At 48.5% G+C, this 16,463-nt stretch overlaps 1 protein-coding gene across 2 annotated transcripts in view; it reads right to left on the reverse strand.

Moving 5' to 3' along the window:
• CACNA1I (calcium voltage-gated channel subunit alpha1 I) overlaps nt 1–16,463 on the reverse strand; it is a 293,249-nt gene that overhangs the window by 75,454 nt on the left and 201,332 nt on the right. For both annotated transcript variants that reach the window (XM_077934953.1, XM_028745913.2), the window contains exons 6-7: nt 5,458–5,617; nt 1,889–2,204 (exon numbers count right to left, since the gene is read on the reverse strand). In XM_077934953.1, coding sequence (XP_077791079.1) covers nt 1,889–2,204; nt 5,458–5,617 — 476 coding nt within the window. The remainder of the gene's footprint in view (nt 1–1,888; nt 2,205–5,457; nt 5,618–16,463) is intronic.

The raw sequence follows: 16,463 nt of genomic DNA on the forward strand, positions 1-16,463 counted from the left end.
AAATCTTTCCAGTCCACTAAAGTAGCACTAATTTGATCTGGGCCAGCAATACAGTATCTTTTCACTATGACATGAATGGAGGGATGGGAGTCTTGCTTCTGTGGGCTCTCTGAATCCAGTTGGGCTCTCTGAATCTGACACATTTAGCTGAATGAGAGCCAACCAAAGTTAAGTGAGTGCTGTTGATTTCAATAACATTTAAGTGTGTCCTTAACTTCCCCAATGCAATCAATTGGCAGCATATTCAATGTTAGTCTAATCATATTCTCAGATGGCTTAAGATTTAGGTGCATTCCCATGTTAGTCTCACCATGTAGTGAAGGCCTACAGGCTAGGTTTGATCTAGACATGTAGACCAAGTAAATATGTAAACAAAAGTAGTTCTCTCTAGCACATTTCAAATGCTTTAATACCAGTTATGCAGTCTTTTAATCATCAAAAGACAATGGGAAAGTCAGGAGTTATACACTAATATCCTTATATTTGGAAACAATTAGTGAGTTCACGGTTTAAGTGGTAGTTGAGCAGATGAAACATATGGACGATAATCATGATGGTTTGTATTCCCTGACAGGCTTATTGCAACCCACTGCTGCACTGAGTAAATACTCAAGGAGCTAAGACACAACAATTCATGACAACTGATTGTCATCCACATTATCAAGCTATTGCTGCGGGTGAATGGAATTTTAAGTTCACACTATTCCAAAGGCCTACTGAGTAAGAGGAACAGTAATATCTTACAACAAGAAAGATATTAAGTTTGATATCCTCATTGGCTTTTCCTTATGGAACAAAGCTTTTTAATCATCATCATCATCATCATCATCATCATCATCATCATACCTTGCTGTGCTACCAAATGGTGGTATGTTGATGTAAAGGCACTGGAGGACTTCAACCAAGGACTATTGCCACAGCATACAGGTGAATTATTCCCTGCCCCACCAGGACAGCTCTTAAAGAACTGAGGGAATTTCCAGCCTAATCTTTGTTATGTTGCAGCTCTACATGCTAGAGTACAATCTGCTGTTGCTCTGTCCAGCCATGGCCCTGAGACCTGCCTGGCACTATATGACTTCCCAGTTCAAGTTGAGCTCCTCTGTCTGAATAACTCATAAGATGGAGGAACAGCACAGAGCGCTACTCTACATCTGGTACCTACCTAACTTATATGTGTGTTCCTGACTCTGGCCATTTGGTTCGTTTCTGCCCAACCCTGTGTCCCACCACCAGCCCATCTTTTGACTACATCTCTGGTTCTCATCCTTGTTCCTTGTTTGTCTGAACCAGTGGCTGACCTCTAGCCTGAACCTGACCACACCCTTCTGCCTCTAGCCCAGGGATAGGGAAGCTGTGGCTCTTCTGATGTTTTTGGACTCCAACTCCCATAACCCTGACTATTGGCCATAATGGCTGGAGCTAATGGGAACTGGAGTCCAAGAACATCTGGAGGACTACAAGTTCCTCATCTTTGATCCAACCCATATACAGTCATACCTTGGGTTACAGCTGCTTCAGGTTGTGTTTTTTCGGGTTACGAACCGCCGAAACCCGGAAGTACTGGAACGGGTTACTTCCGGGTTTCGGCAGTCGCGCATGCGCAGAAGCGCCAAATCGCAACCTGCACGTGCGCAGGTGCAGGTTGTGAACACTGCGGGTTGCAAACGTGCACCCTGCACAGATCGCGTTCGCAACCCAAGCGTCCACTGTAATATTTCCATCACAAAAGTAGCCTGACAACTATGCTATCACCACATGAATAATTCAACATATGCTGAGACCCACACTACTGTTTCAGTAAAGGACTGTAAATCACTAATGAGAAGAAGTGTAGGTCACATTTATAGACTTCAGACTGGTTCCTGGACATCTCTGTTCAGATTACCTGAAATATAACAATCCATGCATAGCCAATATTATCAAAGTTGATAGCCCCTTTGTGTGGGTTGGTATTGCCCGTGCGACACTCATTGTAATACTGGTTCCAGTTGACACACATGCCGCTGACGTTGAACTCCTGTCTGACAGAGGTGTAGTAGTAATAGTCATCCTTGTCCAAACAGCAAACGTGGCCTCGCTCCTTCAGTGGGGGAATCTCGTGACAGCCCATGATTCCATTATCTCCTGACAGTGAACAGATGAAGGGCTTTTCATCGTCCTCCTCAGGTTGATAATAGAGAGGAAGGGTGATGTTACCTTGTCTGAGGGGACACAAAAGGCACACTAATTATATTGTTATTGCAAATACTAGAGTTAATAATATTCCTGGCAATGGGCAGTACCATGATCACAATAACCTTCCAACCAGCTATTACAGGGATGTAGCTTATTAAGGATCATGTAGTGTCACAGAAAATGAGCTGCTGGTTTCCCATTTAACACTAGCCACAGTTTGCTGTGATGTCTGACTTAGCAAACTATGGCTAGCACTCATCCCTCCAAACCGGAATGATAAAACAGGAAGTTTCTAATTCTAGGGAAACAGAAATTACACAGGGAAAGGAAACAGTGAGAGACACCAGGAAGGGTGGAGAATGAATGTGTCTGTGGCTCCTTCAGGATGACCCAAACAGTGGTCTAGAGAATCAGCTGAATTGAGCTACAGCCCCTAGCAAAAATCAATTTTTACACATTGGGGAGGGCGGGGGGAAGGTTTTAAGAAAGGCCACAGTTAGAGTGCAAGTTTTTATTCATTTTTCTTCCTTAAGTGGCACACTTTCCACATAGTTAGAACTAAAATAGATAGCAGATGTATGCCTCATGCAGCAAATGGGTAATCTGGGGCTGTGCCAGTGTATGGAAGTATTTAACATACTTATTTCCTAACATCTGACAGCAATACTTCCCATAATATTGAATCCAAACTTAAAACTGTAGAATCCCACAGAATTCGAGATTTGTAGAAAATTAAAAAGACCATGAATAATCTTAAAATATTACGGCAGAGTCTGGAATGGCAGGATCAGCTGCTGTAGCTATGGGCTGCTTCGCCCATTATTTTTCGGAGGTATGCCAAAGGTGTTTTAAGCACAGACCTGATAATGTAACGTGAATGCACCAGACATGTTGCTTTAAAAAAATGTATCATAAAGGTGCAGACATTAGGGAGTCAGGATTGGCTGCATCTCCTGCTGTGGAACGTGAGAGATGGCCTGGAGGCTGAGCTACAACTTCCAAATGACACATCTCTAGCATTACAAATACACAGGGCCTGAGCACTTGGGTCAGGGCCAACAGCCAGGTGATCTAGGCAGCCAACCAGAGATCGTGACCCTGCCTTCCCTGGGTTATCAGCCAGGTTGTCAGGACACCTTTGCTAAACAGCAGTGGGGCAACTTAGGGAAGCATGTGCGAGGTTGCTAAGCAATATCTGAAACTGAATATGGTAGAGGAGAAAGCATAGGGGCCTAATAGGCATTTACTGGGTAATTCCAATCAAATGGCCATTTTGTTAGTGATTATCATTCAGATTAAAAATAGAAGGTTCTGCATGAATCATATGAATCATGCTGACAGGTTTTTTGTTTAAAGACTGTTTTGGAGATAAAAACACATTCTAGCATCTCTTAGCCAATGGCAACCAAGCCTTTCTCAAATGTAAATATATTGGGAGTCATGAGGGGCAGAGAGGAGTTGTGGGTGGCCTAGGAAGGGCAGGACTAGGGATGGGAAGGAATTTGATTCTGTTTGCATTTAAAGCCAGATTTTTCAAATTTAAACTTTCTGGAACACAGCCATCCTTCAAAATTTGCACATAACTGAATTTTGTGATGGAGTTTTCAAACCAAACAATGTGTACAAAAATGGATATATTGGGGGGACGTGCATAAAAATGAATAAACTAGTGAAAGAACATGCAAAAGTGCACAGAATTAGGAAAAATTGCTTGCAAAAATGTGTATGTGAGTTAAAATGGCATACAAATATGTGTTAATTGGGGGAAATGCACTAAAATGCTGAATAATTTTCATGAGGATTTATTGCAAATTTCTGCAGATATTTAATTTCCAAATTTAAGATTGGAAAAATAAAAAACCTAAAGTACTAAAACCAACAAATTATTTGATTCCTAGGCAGGACCACGAAGTTTGCTCAGTAGGGGACCCCAGATTCTGGCTATAGGTCAGTCTTTTTGTGGACTGGCAGTCTCTACTTGATAGGACTACTTCCTTTATCATTTGTGCAATATACAATATATAAAGCTGTATATAAAGCTGGCAGGACACGGGATGAAGTTGGCTGTTGTTAGCAGCAGCCAAATATCACAGCCATTTTGCCTTTGATAGGAACAGAGCACATTGTGTCATTCTTTAAGCCTGTAATGAAGACATAATGCAAATGCAGCCTTGAAAATATTCATAAAGCGACATGAATTAGCTACATATATGAAAAATATATTGTTGATCTGGTTCAAGGGACTTGGCAGGGCTTTGGCAGAGCCAGTGTGGTGTAGTGGTTAAGAGCGGTAGTCACGTAATCTGGGGAACCGGGTTCGCGTCTCCGCTCCTCCACATGCAGCTGCTGGGTGACCTTGGGCCAGTCATACTTCTCTGAAGTCTCTCAGCCCCACTCACCTCACAGAGTGTTTGTTGTGGGGGAGGAAGGGAAAGGAGAATGTGAGCCGCTTTGAGACTCCTGAAGGGGAGTGAAAGGCGGGATATCAAATCCAAACTCCTCCTCCTCCTCCTCCTCCTCCTCCTCCTCCTCTTCTTCTTCTTCTTCTTCTTCTTCTTCTTCTTCTTCTTCTTCAATAACGGCTTGCTAGGGCTGCTGCTTGAGGGTTTTTTTTTTTAATAAAAAAAACAACCTCTGATTTGGCTATAAGGATGCTTTAAATTGCTGGTTTGTATGTCATAACTATTTATCTGTGTCCATGTTGTTTTAGTGGGCTGGAGTTTGGCATTCTTTGTTAGCTTCTTAGTGTATTTTTAAGTGGAAAAGTGAAAAAGAAATCAAAATAAAATAAAATGCATGCTCAGCTTAGGCCCAGGCTATGTGAAGGACCATATTCTCCCATATGAGCCTGCCTGGGCTCTGAGATCTTTGGGGGAAACCCTTTTCTTGGTTCTGCCACCCTAACAGGCACGCTTGGTGGGGACACAAGAGCGAGCCTTCTCAGTGGCTGCTCCCAGACTTTGCATCTTTTTAGTAAAAGGAAGACTGTGAAGCTGCCTGCCATGCTGTCTGATGTGGTTATTCCCTTCTGCCCCCCCCCAAAGACATGCACCCCTATATATATTCTGCATTCCCCCCCCACCACCAAAAAAACAACAACCCTGGACCTGATTTGGGAAGGGTGCAAGGGTGCACAAGTGGAAATCATTTGCTGTAGTGGATATGTTTAGTTTGATCGTTCCCCAAGGTTGTGAACTAGCTCAGCAACAAAGGAAGTTAAGAAGGGGTAAAGATAAGAGAGGCTTGCTTCACAGACAGTTCCATCTCCCCATCACTCACATTGTCAAGTTCTCTTCCATGAAACAGCGGTTTCTCAGCAGACCAGCCCATAGCTGCACCCCAATGATGCCAAAGATGAAGAAGACGAAGAAGCAGAGAAGCAGAACGTTCCCCAGCATAGGCAAGGTGTCCAAAAGCAAATTCACCAGGATTCGCATGCCTGCAAGAGGGACCAGGGCCAGGAAAGGAGAGAGGGATAGATCACGGCATAGGAGGGAGGAAGGTAATTGAGAAAAAGAAAGGGAAAGGAGATATAAAACAGAATGGGGAAAGAAAGAAGACGACGTTATGTGGGGGAAATCCTGGATCAAAACAAGGTGGAGGCAGCTAGAGAACTCTATAAAGGAGGTGTGGGGAACTTTGGGCTTTGTAGACGTTGCTGAACTACAACTCCCATCATCACCCCTGGCTATTGGCCTTGCTTGTTTGGGTTCCTGGGAGTTGTAGTTCAGCAACATCTGCAAGGCCAAAAGTTCCCCATTCCTGTGCAGCAGTTTTGCAGCTCTGAATTAAGTACAGTAGCATGTTTAGCCAAATGGTGAATCCAGGCCTATCTATGCATGTTATATCTGTTCTTATTTGAACATATTACTTATGCATTGTCTCCAAATATATGAGGATCAGGATACAAGGGACTCAGCCTCTGGGGCTGCTGACATGATACATGTCTTACAAAGTCAGAATACAAAGATGCAAAAAAAAGGAAGAAAAGGTAATGTGTGAAACTTCAACTTGTTGACAAACCCTACCATGTTTTGAGCTAAAATGCATCCTTCATCAGGGAATATTTACTTCAAAGAAAGCTTCTGTTCAGAGAGCCAATAAGAAGGAGCTCCTCAATCATATCCAAGAATGGCTTTCTTTGAACTAAGTATCACTTAATGAAGAGAGCGTTTTAGTTCACAATGCAGTGGCTTTTGCCATGCACTTTTTCTTCTTCATTTCCTTTGGATCTTGATTAATTGGACGCCACCCTATTCTCGTGCGTAGAATCTGTAACGCCTTCAGACTACAAGAGCTGAATAAACTTTGGGCTTGTTTCTCTCCTTGATCCCTTTACTCTGCTAAGATAATGGACTAGCCCCTTGGATAGGATAGATTGCACCCGTTTACTAAATTAATTACATTCTCTGTGTTCCCTGTGGTCACTTGAGTTCTGCAAATCCTTCCAAGCATCAATCACATTCCTAATCCCCCCACCTGCTTCCCTCCCCACAGCTGAGACTCCCTACTGCAGGGGTCCAGGGAATTTCACATTACAAGATGCTGCATGTAGGCCAGCATATAATTAACTAATTAGCTATTTATAACTAGTTCATTACTTCAAATGGCTGGGGAAGGGAGAGGGAAAGATAAGATTAGGATTCAGCGACAATCCCTAGAGGCACCAGTTAATCCCCTTTTTATGCCCACTGTCAAGTAATTAGCCACATCAAGTTGCGCTTTACACTTTGTCTCATTTTCCTGCTTTATTCTGTTCCTGCGCCTGGGAATAAGGGACTCTGAGCTCAAGGAGAGCACCTGGAATTGGGTACAATGAAGGCTTGGGGCATTCATAGATACAGGTGCTATTTGCACAGGTACAGATATTAATTCCCATTTTAAAAAATCCTGAGGTTTTCAATGAACAATTTGTGTCCCGAAACCTCTTTTCTTTAAGATCTGTGAAATCCAAGTGAGAGAAGAAATGAACAGATGTCCAAAACTGTTCACGTAACACCAGTGGCAAGTGAACAGCACTTACATACAGAATTGCCACTGGTATTAACATTTAACTCCAGGGGCTTTGATTTTAATCAATGGGGCGACATCGTTTTATAGCCATCTTACCACTGCATGTCTTATGGAGTTAAAAGTACCCAGATTGACATCGTTTCCAGCAAAATCACGAATAACAATGAAATATACTGTCCGTGTTTCCTCTCATTAGCATGGGATTAGACAAATGCATGGACGATAAGGCTATGCATCATGGCTGTATTTCTACCTCAAGAATGAGAGGCGCAATGCCTCTAAATGGCAGTCATTAGGATTCAACAGCAGAGAGGGCTGTTGACCTCATGCCTTTCTTGAGGGCTTCTCAGAAGCATCTGGTGTGGGAAACTGAATGCTGGACCAGACAGGCCTTTGGTCTGATCCAGCAGGGCTCTTCTCACGACCATATTTGACCATATATATCCAGCATCTAAAAAGGGCAGAAGGGGGTGGGGTGCTGCGTCACTTCAAGTAGCATAAATGACTGAGGAGAGAAGTGTGGATGTTGAGTCCCAGTTGTGGAAGAGGCCTCTGGCAAGAGTGAGTGGGAAAGGATGAGTATATCTAATGAACCTGCAAGAAGTTTCACATGGGACAAATTTGCAGGGCAATTTAGACTTAGTGAAACTGCACTGTTGTAAACCCTCTAGGACAACTCCTTATATAATGTTTCATGCCTAGTGTCATGTCTTTGAGAAGTTATTTCATGAACAAATTTTCAGGGGAAAGCGACACCAAAATAGTCCACCTACCGAATGTTTCTCAGTTAAAAATCTCACCCAAAAAATCTAGAGTATTGCTCATGAAATCACTTCCAATAAAGGTCCCCATAGTTAACACATTTCAAAATAAATTTTCCACTTGTAAATAACCTGGGAACATTTCAGGTCCTCACTGCCTGAACACCATACATCATGCCATAACTGTCCTTCAAAAGAACATCGGAAAGGACTGCTGGATCAGGCCAGGGGCCCATCTAGTCTAGCTTCCTGTTCTCATGGGGGCCACCCAGAGGCCTACTGAAAACCCACAAGCAGGACCTGGGTGCAACACATCTCTTCCCTCCTGCAGTTACCAGCAGCTGACTTTTAGAAGCATTCAGCCTCTAACGGTGGAGGTATTAATCATATTTAAATATCACAATAATAATGTGGTGGAAGAGAACCAGGGACAGCAAAATGAACATGGGTAAAAGCAGGGTTCAGCAAACTTTTTCAGCAGGGGGCCAGTCCACTGTCCCTCAGACCTTGGGGGGCAGCGGACTATAGTCTGAGGGGGGGAAATGAACGAATTCCTATGCCCCACAAATAACCCAGAGATGCATTTAAAATAAAAGCACATTCTACTCATGTAAAAACATGCTGATTCCCGGACCATCCACAGGCCGGATTTAGAAGGCGATTGGGCCAGATCCGGCCTCCGGCCCTTAGTCTGCCTACCCATGGGTAAAAGCATTTAGGACCTGCCTTTGTAATCAGTATGGTCTTCACATGACTGGTTTTAACCCATGATGTTTCTCTTTCTTTCTGCACTGACTTAGGTTGTAATAAACAAGCCATATACCCAATATGGCAAAGCTCCATTAAAAAAAGAAAAGAAAAAGATTTACATGTGTTCATACTGGGAACATTTTCAATTTTCAGTATTAGCAGAAATCCAAAGGCAAATGTTTTAAAAAGAGGTATGATCAAATAAATAGTCATCCCAACACCTGGGGTTGGTTCAAAACTTTAGCCTCCGAACACCAGCAGTTGCCCTGTTTCTGGGGCACCAAATTATACAGTATTAGTGAGAGTGTAAATGTGAATGTGCTCAGGGGAGAATTGATCAGATAGGCACTTAAACACAACATATAGAGTCAGTTCAAAGCCTCCATCCCCTGACTATCAGGATGTAGTATCAGGAACCAGTTGCTTGGCTTCTGGAGCATCAATTATTCACCCGAAGAGAGTCTGAACATCTTGCCTGGGGAATATTGCACATACCATTACCGGCTCCTAAGTTTCCGATATGTGCCAATAAAAAGAACAATGGTTAAGGGGGACTCTGCTAGCTTCTCAGATCTCCTCCTCCTCTTCTTGAACAAGCACAGCTGAGGCACAGCATCCCACCTCACACATTTGTCAAATGGAAAGAGGGACGCTTTTTACCTGATGCGAAAAGTCAGCTCCTCACAGTGAGGCAGAGAGAAGCAGCAGCAGGAGCACACATGGGCTCCGAGAGTTGACAAGCCCTGCTAAGTAAGTGTGGTGAAAATAACTCCACATCATGCATTTTCCACTTTCACATAGTCAACACCATATCCCTATCATTTTCTTCATTCCACCATGAAAATCCATATCCCATAATGTCAGAGTTGCTTCAAGATCCTAGCTCACAGAGGATCACGCTAGCCAACGGTCATTAAGTAAAAGTCTTTATTGAGTTACAGTTTCCATTCTCAAGCTGCTGCGTGCAACTCTACGTCTAGTAGCTAGATCGGCGAAGCTCCGTCTGAATCTCCGCCCCTTGTACACCAACTTAATATCCTAGCCCTGCTCCACCTTTTCCGCCTGACTGTTCTTCTCTGGGTCCCTCTGCCCCCCTGGGTCTCTTCCTTCCGGGATTCTTCTGACGCTGACCCCCCGGACCCTCCTGTCTCCTTGCGCCGGGCTTTAGGACCCGGCTCCCTTTCCGGGCTGCCTACTGCGCCGCCTTCCTGTGCATTTGAACTTGGCGCGCGCGCCCAACCTTCCACCTTCCGTCTAACCGTCTCTTCGCTCCCAGATGGAGGTGTGGCCACCCCTGACTCGTGCCCTCCCTCCTGTTGTGAGCTGCCAGCGCTTGCCCCCTGGCTCCCTTCCTCTTCCCTGTTCTCTGGCGGTGACGCTGGTCCCGATCTCCAACTGCTCTCCTCTGAGTCCCCTCTGGCTCTATCTTCCTGGGGTGCCCCCCTAAACTCCCCCTTGCCTTGGCCACTGGTGCTCCTTTCTGTGAATCCTCCGATTCACTGGAAAGACTCGGAGATCTCGGGTCGTCGTCATCACTCATCTTTTCTTCTGCCTCCTCCCCTTCACTCTCTGTTTCCTCCCTTGCCCTTGCCTCTGCTCCTGAACCCCTGACATCCATCCCCCCCTCGAAGCCCCCCACTCCCCCTTCCCCTCCTTCCGGTGCTGGAGCTGGGTGCTGCTGTGTCAAGGGGACGAATGTCGGGTACCGTTCGCTTCCCGTAGCGGGCCTCCATCCGAAGTCTTCCGGTTCTTCCTCCCTGCTCTCGTCGACGACGGTCACCTCTGCTTCCATCTCTGTGCCGCCGTGCTCGAAACCTGGGTCGTCCCCGAAAACGTCCATGTCCGTCTCTCCCTCACTTCCTCCTGGCGGCGTTGCTCGTCCTGGACCTTCTTGCCACTTCCTGCGTGCCCTGTTCTGTCTCTGACCGGACTCGGCGCCGTTCCGGGTTCCTGAAACCTGTGCGGTGCCTTGTAGGGAGTGAGCACCGATCTGTGGAACACCGGATGCATTCTGGAACCCTCCGGAAGCGCCAGCCTGAAGGCCACCGGGTTGACCTGCTCTTCGACTTGATAGGGCCCCAGTTGCTTATGCCCTAGTTTCTTCTTGGCCAACGACCTGGCCGGCACTGCGTGGGCTGCTAACCAGACCCAGTCTCCCACGTGGAGCTCTTCGCCAACCCTTCTGCGTTTGTCCGCTTGTACCTTGTATGCGTGCTTGGCCAGCTCCAGGTGGCGCCTCAGCTGATCGTGGACTTCCTGCAGCTCCGACGCGAACGCATCTGCCGTCTGCGGCTCCCCCTCCCCCAGCCTTTCCAGTCCCGGGAAGGTTCTGGGGTGCCTCCCGTTGTTGGCGAAGAACGGCGTGACCCCCGTGGACACGTGCTTCGTGTTGTTGTAGGCGAACTCGGCGAGCGGCAGGTAATCCACCCACGTCGCAGGCTGTTGATTTGCATAACACCTCAAGTACTGCTGCATGATGGCATTGACCCGCTCCGCTTGCCCGTTGGTCTGCGGGTGTCTCGCCGACGCCAGGTTGATCTTGACGTTCAGGAAGCCCATCAGCCTCTGCCAGAAATTCGAGATGAACTGCCGCCCCCGGTCGGACAGAATAGACCGTGGCAGACCGTGAACCTTGAACACGTGGTCTATGAACAGTTTGGCGGTCTGCTCCGCCGTGGCCACCTTCGCACACGGAATGAAATGTGCCATCTTGGAGAACAAGTCCACCACCACCAGCACTGCCGTCTTGCCCCTCGAGCTGGGCAGATCCGTGACAAAGTCCAGGGCCACTCTCTCCCAAGGTTCGACCGGAGTTTGCAGCGGTTCCAACAGTCCGGCCGGCGGTCTAAGCACTGGCTTCGCCCTCTGGCAGGTGTCACACCTCGCCACGTAGTCCGCGACCTCCCCTCTCATTCCAGGCCACCAGAAATCCCTGGCGACTAATTCCACCGTCTTCTCCTTGCCGAAGTGCCCTGCAGTGGGCGCGTCGTGCAGCTGCTGCAGCACCTTGGCGCGAAGTTCGTCTCCCGGCACGTAGATGGCCCCTTTACGGATGAGCAATCCATCTCTTAGCTGGAAACCGTCGGCCGCTGCCTTGCCCCTTTGCACCTCTGCCATCTTTGCTTGCGCGAAGGAGTCCCCCTGCAACGCTCGTCGCACCGCCTCCAGATCCACGGTTGCCGCGGCGCACGCCCACACTGTTGGTGCGAAGATGTGCATGGCGGCCGCTGGCGTTGCGTCCTCCAGATACTGTGGCTTGCGAGAGAGAGCGTCCGCCATGATGTTGGTGTCCCCCGGGACATACTCTATTCGGAAGTCGAAGTTCGCAAAGAACTCAGCCCAACGTATCTGCCTTTGGTTCAGGAACTGTGCCGTGCGCCAGTGCTCTAGGTTCTTGTGGTCCGTGCAAACCTGCACCGTGTGCTTGGCGCCGATCAGAAAGTGCCTCCACGCCTTGAACGCTGCATGAATGGCCAGCAACTCCCTGTCCCATATGGTGTAGTTCTGCTCGGACTTGCTGAGCTTCCTGGAGTAAAACGCTCCCGGTCGCCACACCCCCTGCGGGTCTTTCTGCAGCAGGACCGCCCCCACGGCTCTGTCCGAGGCGTCTGTCTCGACCCTCATCGGCTTGCTGGGGTTGACATGAAGCAGCTGCTCTTCCGACGCGAAGAGACGCTTGAGTGCCTGAAAGGACTGTTCCGCCTGCTCTGTCCAAATGAACTTCTTTTTCTTGGAGCTAAGCGTGTCAGTGATGGCCGCCGTCTGCATAGCGAAGCCCTTGATAAACTTGCGATAGAAGTTCGCAAAGCCGACAAACCGTTGGACCTCCTTCCGGTTGCGCGGGCTCTTCCAATCCAACACCGCTCGAACCTTGGCGCTGTCCATGGCGAGCCCCTTGTCAGACAGCTTGTAGCCCAGAAAATCCACCTCCGTCACGTCAAATTGGCACTTCTCCAGCTTGGCGTAGAGCCTATGTTGCTTTAGCCTGTTCAGCACTTCCTTGACGTGTTTGTCATGCTCCTGTTGCGACTCCGAAAAGATCAGGATGTCATCTAAGAAACAGACGCACGTCTTGTAGAGAAGTCCCGCCAACACGTGATGCATGAATGCTTGAAAAACGTGGGAGCCATTTTGCAATCCAAAAGGCATAACTCTATATTCGTAGGTCCCCAGTGGCGTGAACATGGCTGTTTTCCACTCATCTCCCTCCCGCATGCGAATGAGGTTGTACGCCCCTCGCAGGTCCAACTTGGTGAACACTCTGCCCTTCCGCACCTTTGCGAGGAGGTCGTCAATTCGGGGCATGGGGAAGTCCGACGGCTTAGTCACACTGTTCAAGATCCTGTAATCCACTACGAGTCTTTTTTGGGGCGTATCCCGCTTCTTAACGAAGAACACCGGGCTGCCTCCCGCCGCCTCGGACTCTCGGATGAAACCGCGCTCCAAATTATGATCTATGAACTCTTTGAGTTCTTGCAGTTCGTCCTCTGACATGGAATACAGTCTCCCCTTAGGCAGCGCCGCCCCTGGCAGCAGGTCAATCTTGCAGTCATATGGCCTGTGAGGGGGTAGCCTGTCTGCCTCCTTCTCGCAGAAAACTTCCAAAAATTCTGCGTACTTGTGGGGAATCGCTTGCAGCGTGCCTAGCAGCAGCTGTGACTCTTCTTCCTCTCCTTCCTGCCTGGGCACGATGCAGTGTTCAGCACAAAAGGAAGAGCCGAAGGTCAGCTGCCTCTGGTACCAAGCCAGCGTTGGGCTGTGCTTGTCCAGCCAACTCATGCCCAACACAATGGGCGTGTCCGACAATTGAGTGACGTTGAAGCTGATGACTTCTTTGTGATTCCCAAGTCGCATCACCATTGGTGGCGTCTGCTGCACCACTTGCCCCCCTAGCAGCTCCCTGCCATCCACCGTGACAACCTGCAGGGGCAGTGTGGCCGGCAGCAACTGTATAGCATGCTTGTTGACAAAGTCCTGCCCTATAAAGTCCGCATTGCTGCCTGAGTCAATGGTGATTGGCACGTCCATGGTGATGCCATTGGGCAGCTGGAGCGATGCGGTGAGCCTCACCACTGGTTTGGGCGGGAGGGGGTTCACGGGCTGTAAAATCTCTGGGGACTGCATCATTAATACGTCTGGCTGGGCCCCAGTGCCTCTTCCTCCAGCCAGACTGCGTCGTTTCCCTGCTGTGGTTCTCCTTGCTGCGTTGCTGCAGTCGCCATTGCTGAGGCTGCAGTGAGCTTGCGGAGCCTCTGGGGACACTCTTTCGCCATATGCCCTGGCTCCTCACAGACGTAACACTTCCTGTTCCCTCTAGGAGGCTTCGCTTTCACTGCTGCTGGTGCTAGGGCTCTGGTTGCTGACTGAGCCCTGGCACCTCCAACCTCCATCGGTTCAGCTCCTCCTCCTGGCGGAGGCGTGGATTGCGTACGTGCTGCTTCTCTGGGAAAGAAGGAGGAGCCCCTGGCTGGTTCGCGCCCTCCACGCCCTTCGTCCCTGCTCCACGGACGTCCTTCCAGCCGTACCCCTACTGCCAGCGTCCTCTGCACGACCTCCTGGGTGGTCCGGGGTCTCTCCCCCCTCGCAATTTCATCTTTCACAGAGCTGTTTAATCCCTCCCAGAACAGGTCTCTTACAGGAGTCACATCTCTGTCCCATTCTAGGGCACTGGCCAAGGCGAAAAAGCGGGCATGGTACTGCCGTACGCTGGCCCTTCCCTGCTTCAGTCCATGAATCTGTTGCCGAGCAAGATCCACGTCAATGCTTGATAAAAAACACCCATCCATCGCTTTAATAAAGGCATTCGCATTTTGGAGCGCCGGATCGTTATCCCTCCACAAATTGCGCAGCCATGCCCTGGCATCCCCATGCAAATAGGACATGATGAATCCCACTTTCTCCTGCTCATCTCTAAAATCTTTATTCAGCAGTTGCAGTGCACACAGCACGTCTGCTCTAAAATTGGGATACTGTTGCAGGTTCCCATCGAAGTGAGAGACCAGACCGCCTGTGCGTCTCCCCAAACCAATCCCCTCTGGTTTGGGTGTCTGTTGCCCTTGCTTCGTAAGCACTTCCAACCTGACCTGGAGATCCCTGTAGGCGGCAGCTGCGTCCTCCTCTCTCTTCCTGGATGCGAGAGCCTCGGCATTCAGCTGTGACACTGCTTCTCTGAGTTCCGCTATCTGCTGTTCAGCCGTCATGTCGGCTGCCGTTCGTAAGCTCGCTAGTAGGCACCTGCTTCTCTCCTCTCCTCGAGGCTGTATATGCCCACAATTCTTAGAGACGGAGCTTACTGTCAGAGTTGCTTCAAGATCCTAGCTCACAGAGGATCACGCTAGCCAACGGTCATTAAGTAAAAGTCTTTATTGAGTTACAGTTTCCATTCTCAAGCTGCTGCGTGCAACTCTACGTCTAGTAGCTAGATCGGCGAAGCTCCGTCTGAATCTCCGCCCCTTGTACACCAACTTAATATCCTAGCCCTGCTCCACCTTTTCCGCCTGACTGTTCTTCTCTGGGTCCCTCTGCCCCCCTGGGTCTCTTCCTTCCGGGATTCTTCTGACGCTGACCCCCCGGACCCTCCTGTCTCCTTGCGCCGGGCTTTAGGACCCGGCTCCCTTTCCGGGCTGCCTACTGCGCCGCCTTCCTGTGCATTTGAACTTGGCGCGCGCGCCCAACCTTCCACCTTCCGTCTAACCGTCTCTTCGCTCCCAGATGGAGGTGTGGCCACCCCTGACTCGTGCCCTCCCTCCTGTTGTGAGCTGCCAGCGCTTGCCCCCTGGCTCCCTTCCTCTTCCCTGTTCTCTGGCGGTGACGCTGGTCCCGATCTCCAACTGCTCTCCTCTGAGTCCCCTCTGGCTCTATCTTCCTGGGGTGCCCCCCTAAACTCCCCCCTTGCCTTGGCCACTGGTGCTCCTTTCTGTGAATCCTCCGATTCACTGGAAAGACTCGGAGATCTCGGGTCGTCGTCATCACTCATCTTTTCTTCTGCCTCCTCCCCTTCGCTCTCTGTTTCCTCCCTTGCCCTTGCCTCTGCTCCTGAACCCCTGACACATAATATTGAGGATGTCAGAATTCATTATATTCTAGGAAAACCTGCAATACCTGGCACCATAGACAAGATGGATGCTATTCTGTCAGTCAAAGGAGTCCATTAGGACGATAGGCCTCATCATTCACATTATTATTAATAGTAGTAATTTATTATGTATGCATAAAGTCCCAGCAATGAGAGATAAGCATAGTGAGAAAGCAGGCATTGTGCCCCTATTTAACAGGTACAGCTGGGGAATCTGCGTATGTAACTACCAACATTTGTACTGCCTCAAGTAGTGGCTTTGCTTGCCTGAAGATTACTTGCCACCCAGCAGGTGCTTTCATGAAATCTGGAGAATTTGTATCAAAATTCTGAAAATCTTAGCTTGCATTTTTAGGCTCTCACTGTTAGTCTTAAAAGTGTGTCTTAAATCATTCGAAAAGTACAATGTGCATAGTAGCGCCTCCATCAATGTGACAAAACCAAAACCACATCATTTTCTCACCCTGGTAGGCTGGAAAATCCTGTTGCCACAGGGTGACGTGTGAATGGGAGAAACAAACTCTGAGAATACTAATAACTATTCCCCGAAACTGTCTTCGGCTTTTGGCAGTGCATATATTTGTAAAATAATATTCCCATTGCTAAATCTAAAATGTAAACTGAGATCATAATTAACTGATAGTTATCTCCCCAAATACCCCTTCGCTATTAGCTCAACAGCTGGA

Source organism: Podarcis muralis, chromosome 10 (genome assembly GCF_964188315.1).
Source record: "Podarcis muralis chromosome 10, rPodMur119.hap1.1, whole genome shotgun sequence".
NCBI classification, from domain to species: Eukaryota; Metazoa; Chordata; class Lepidosauria; order Squamata; family Lacertidae; genus Podarcis; species Podarcis muralis.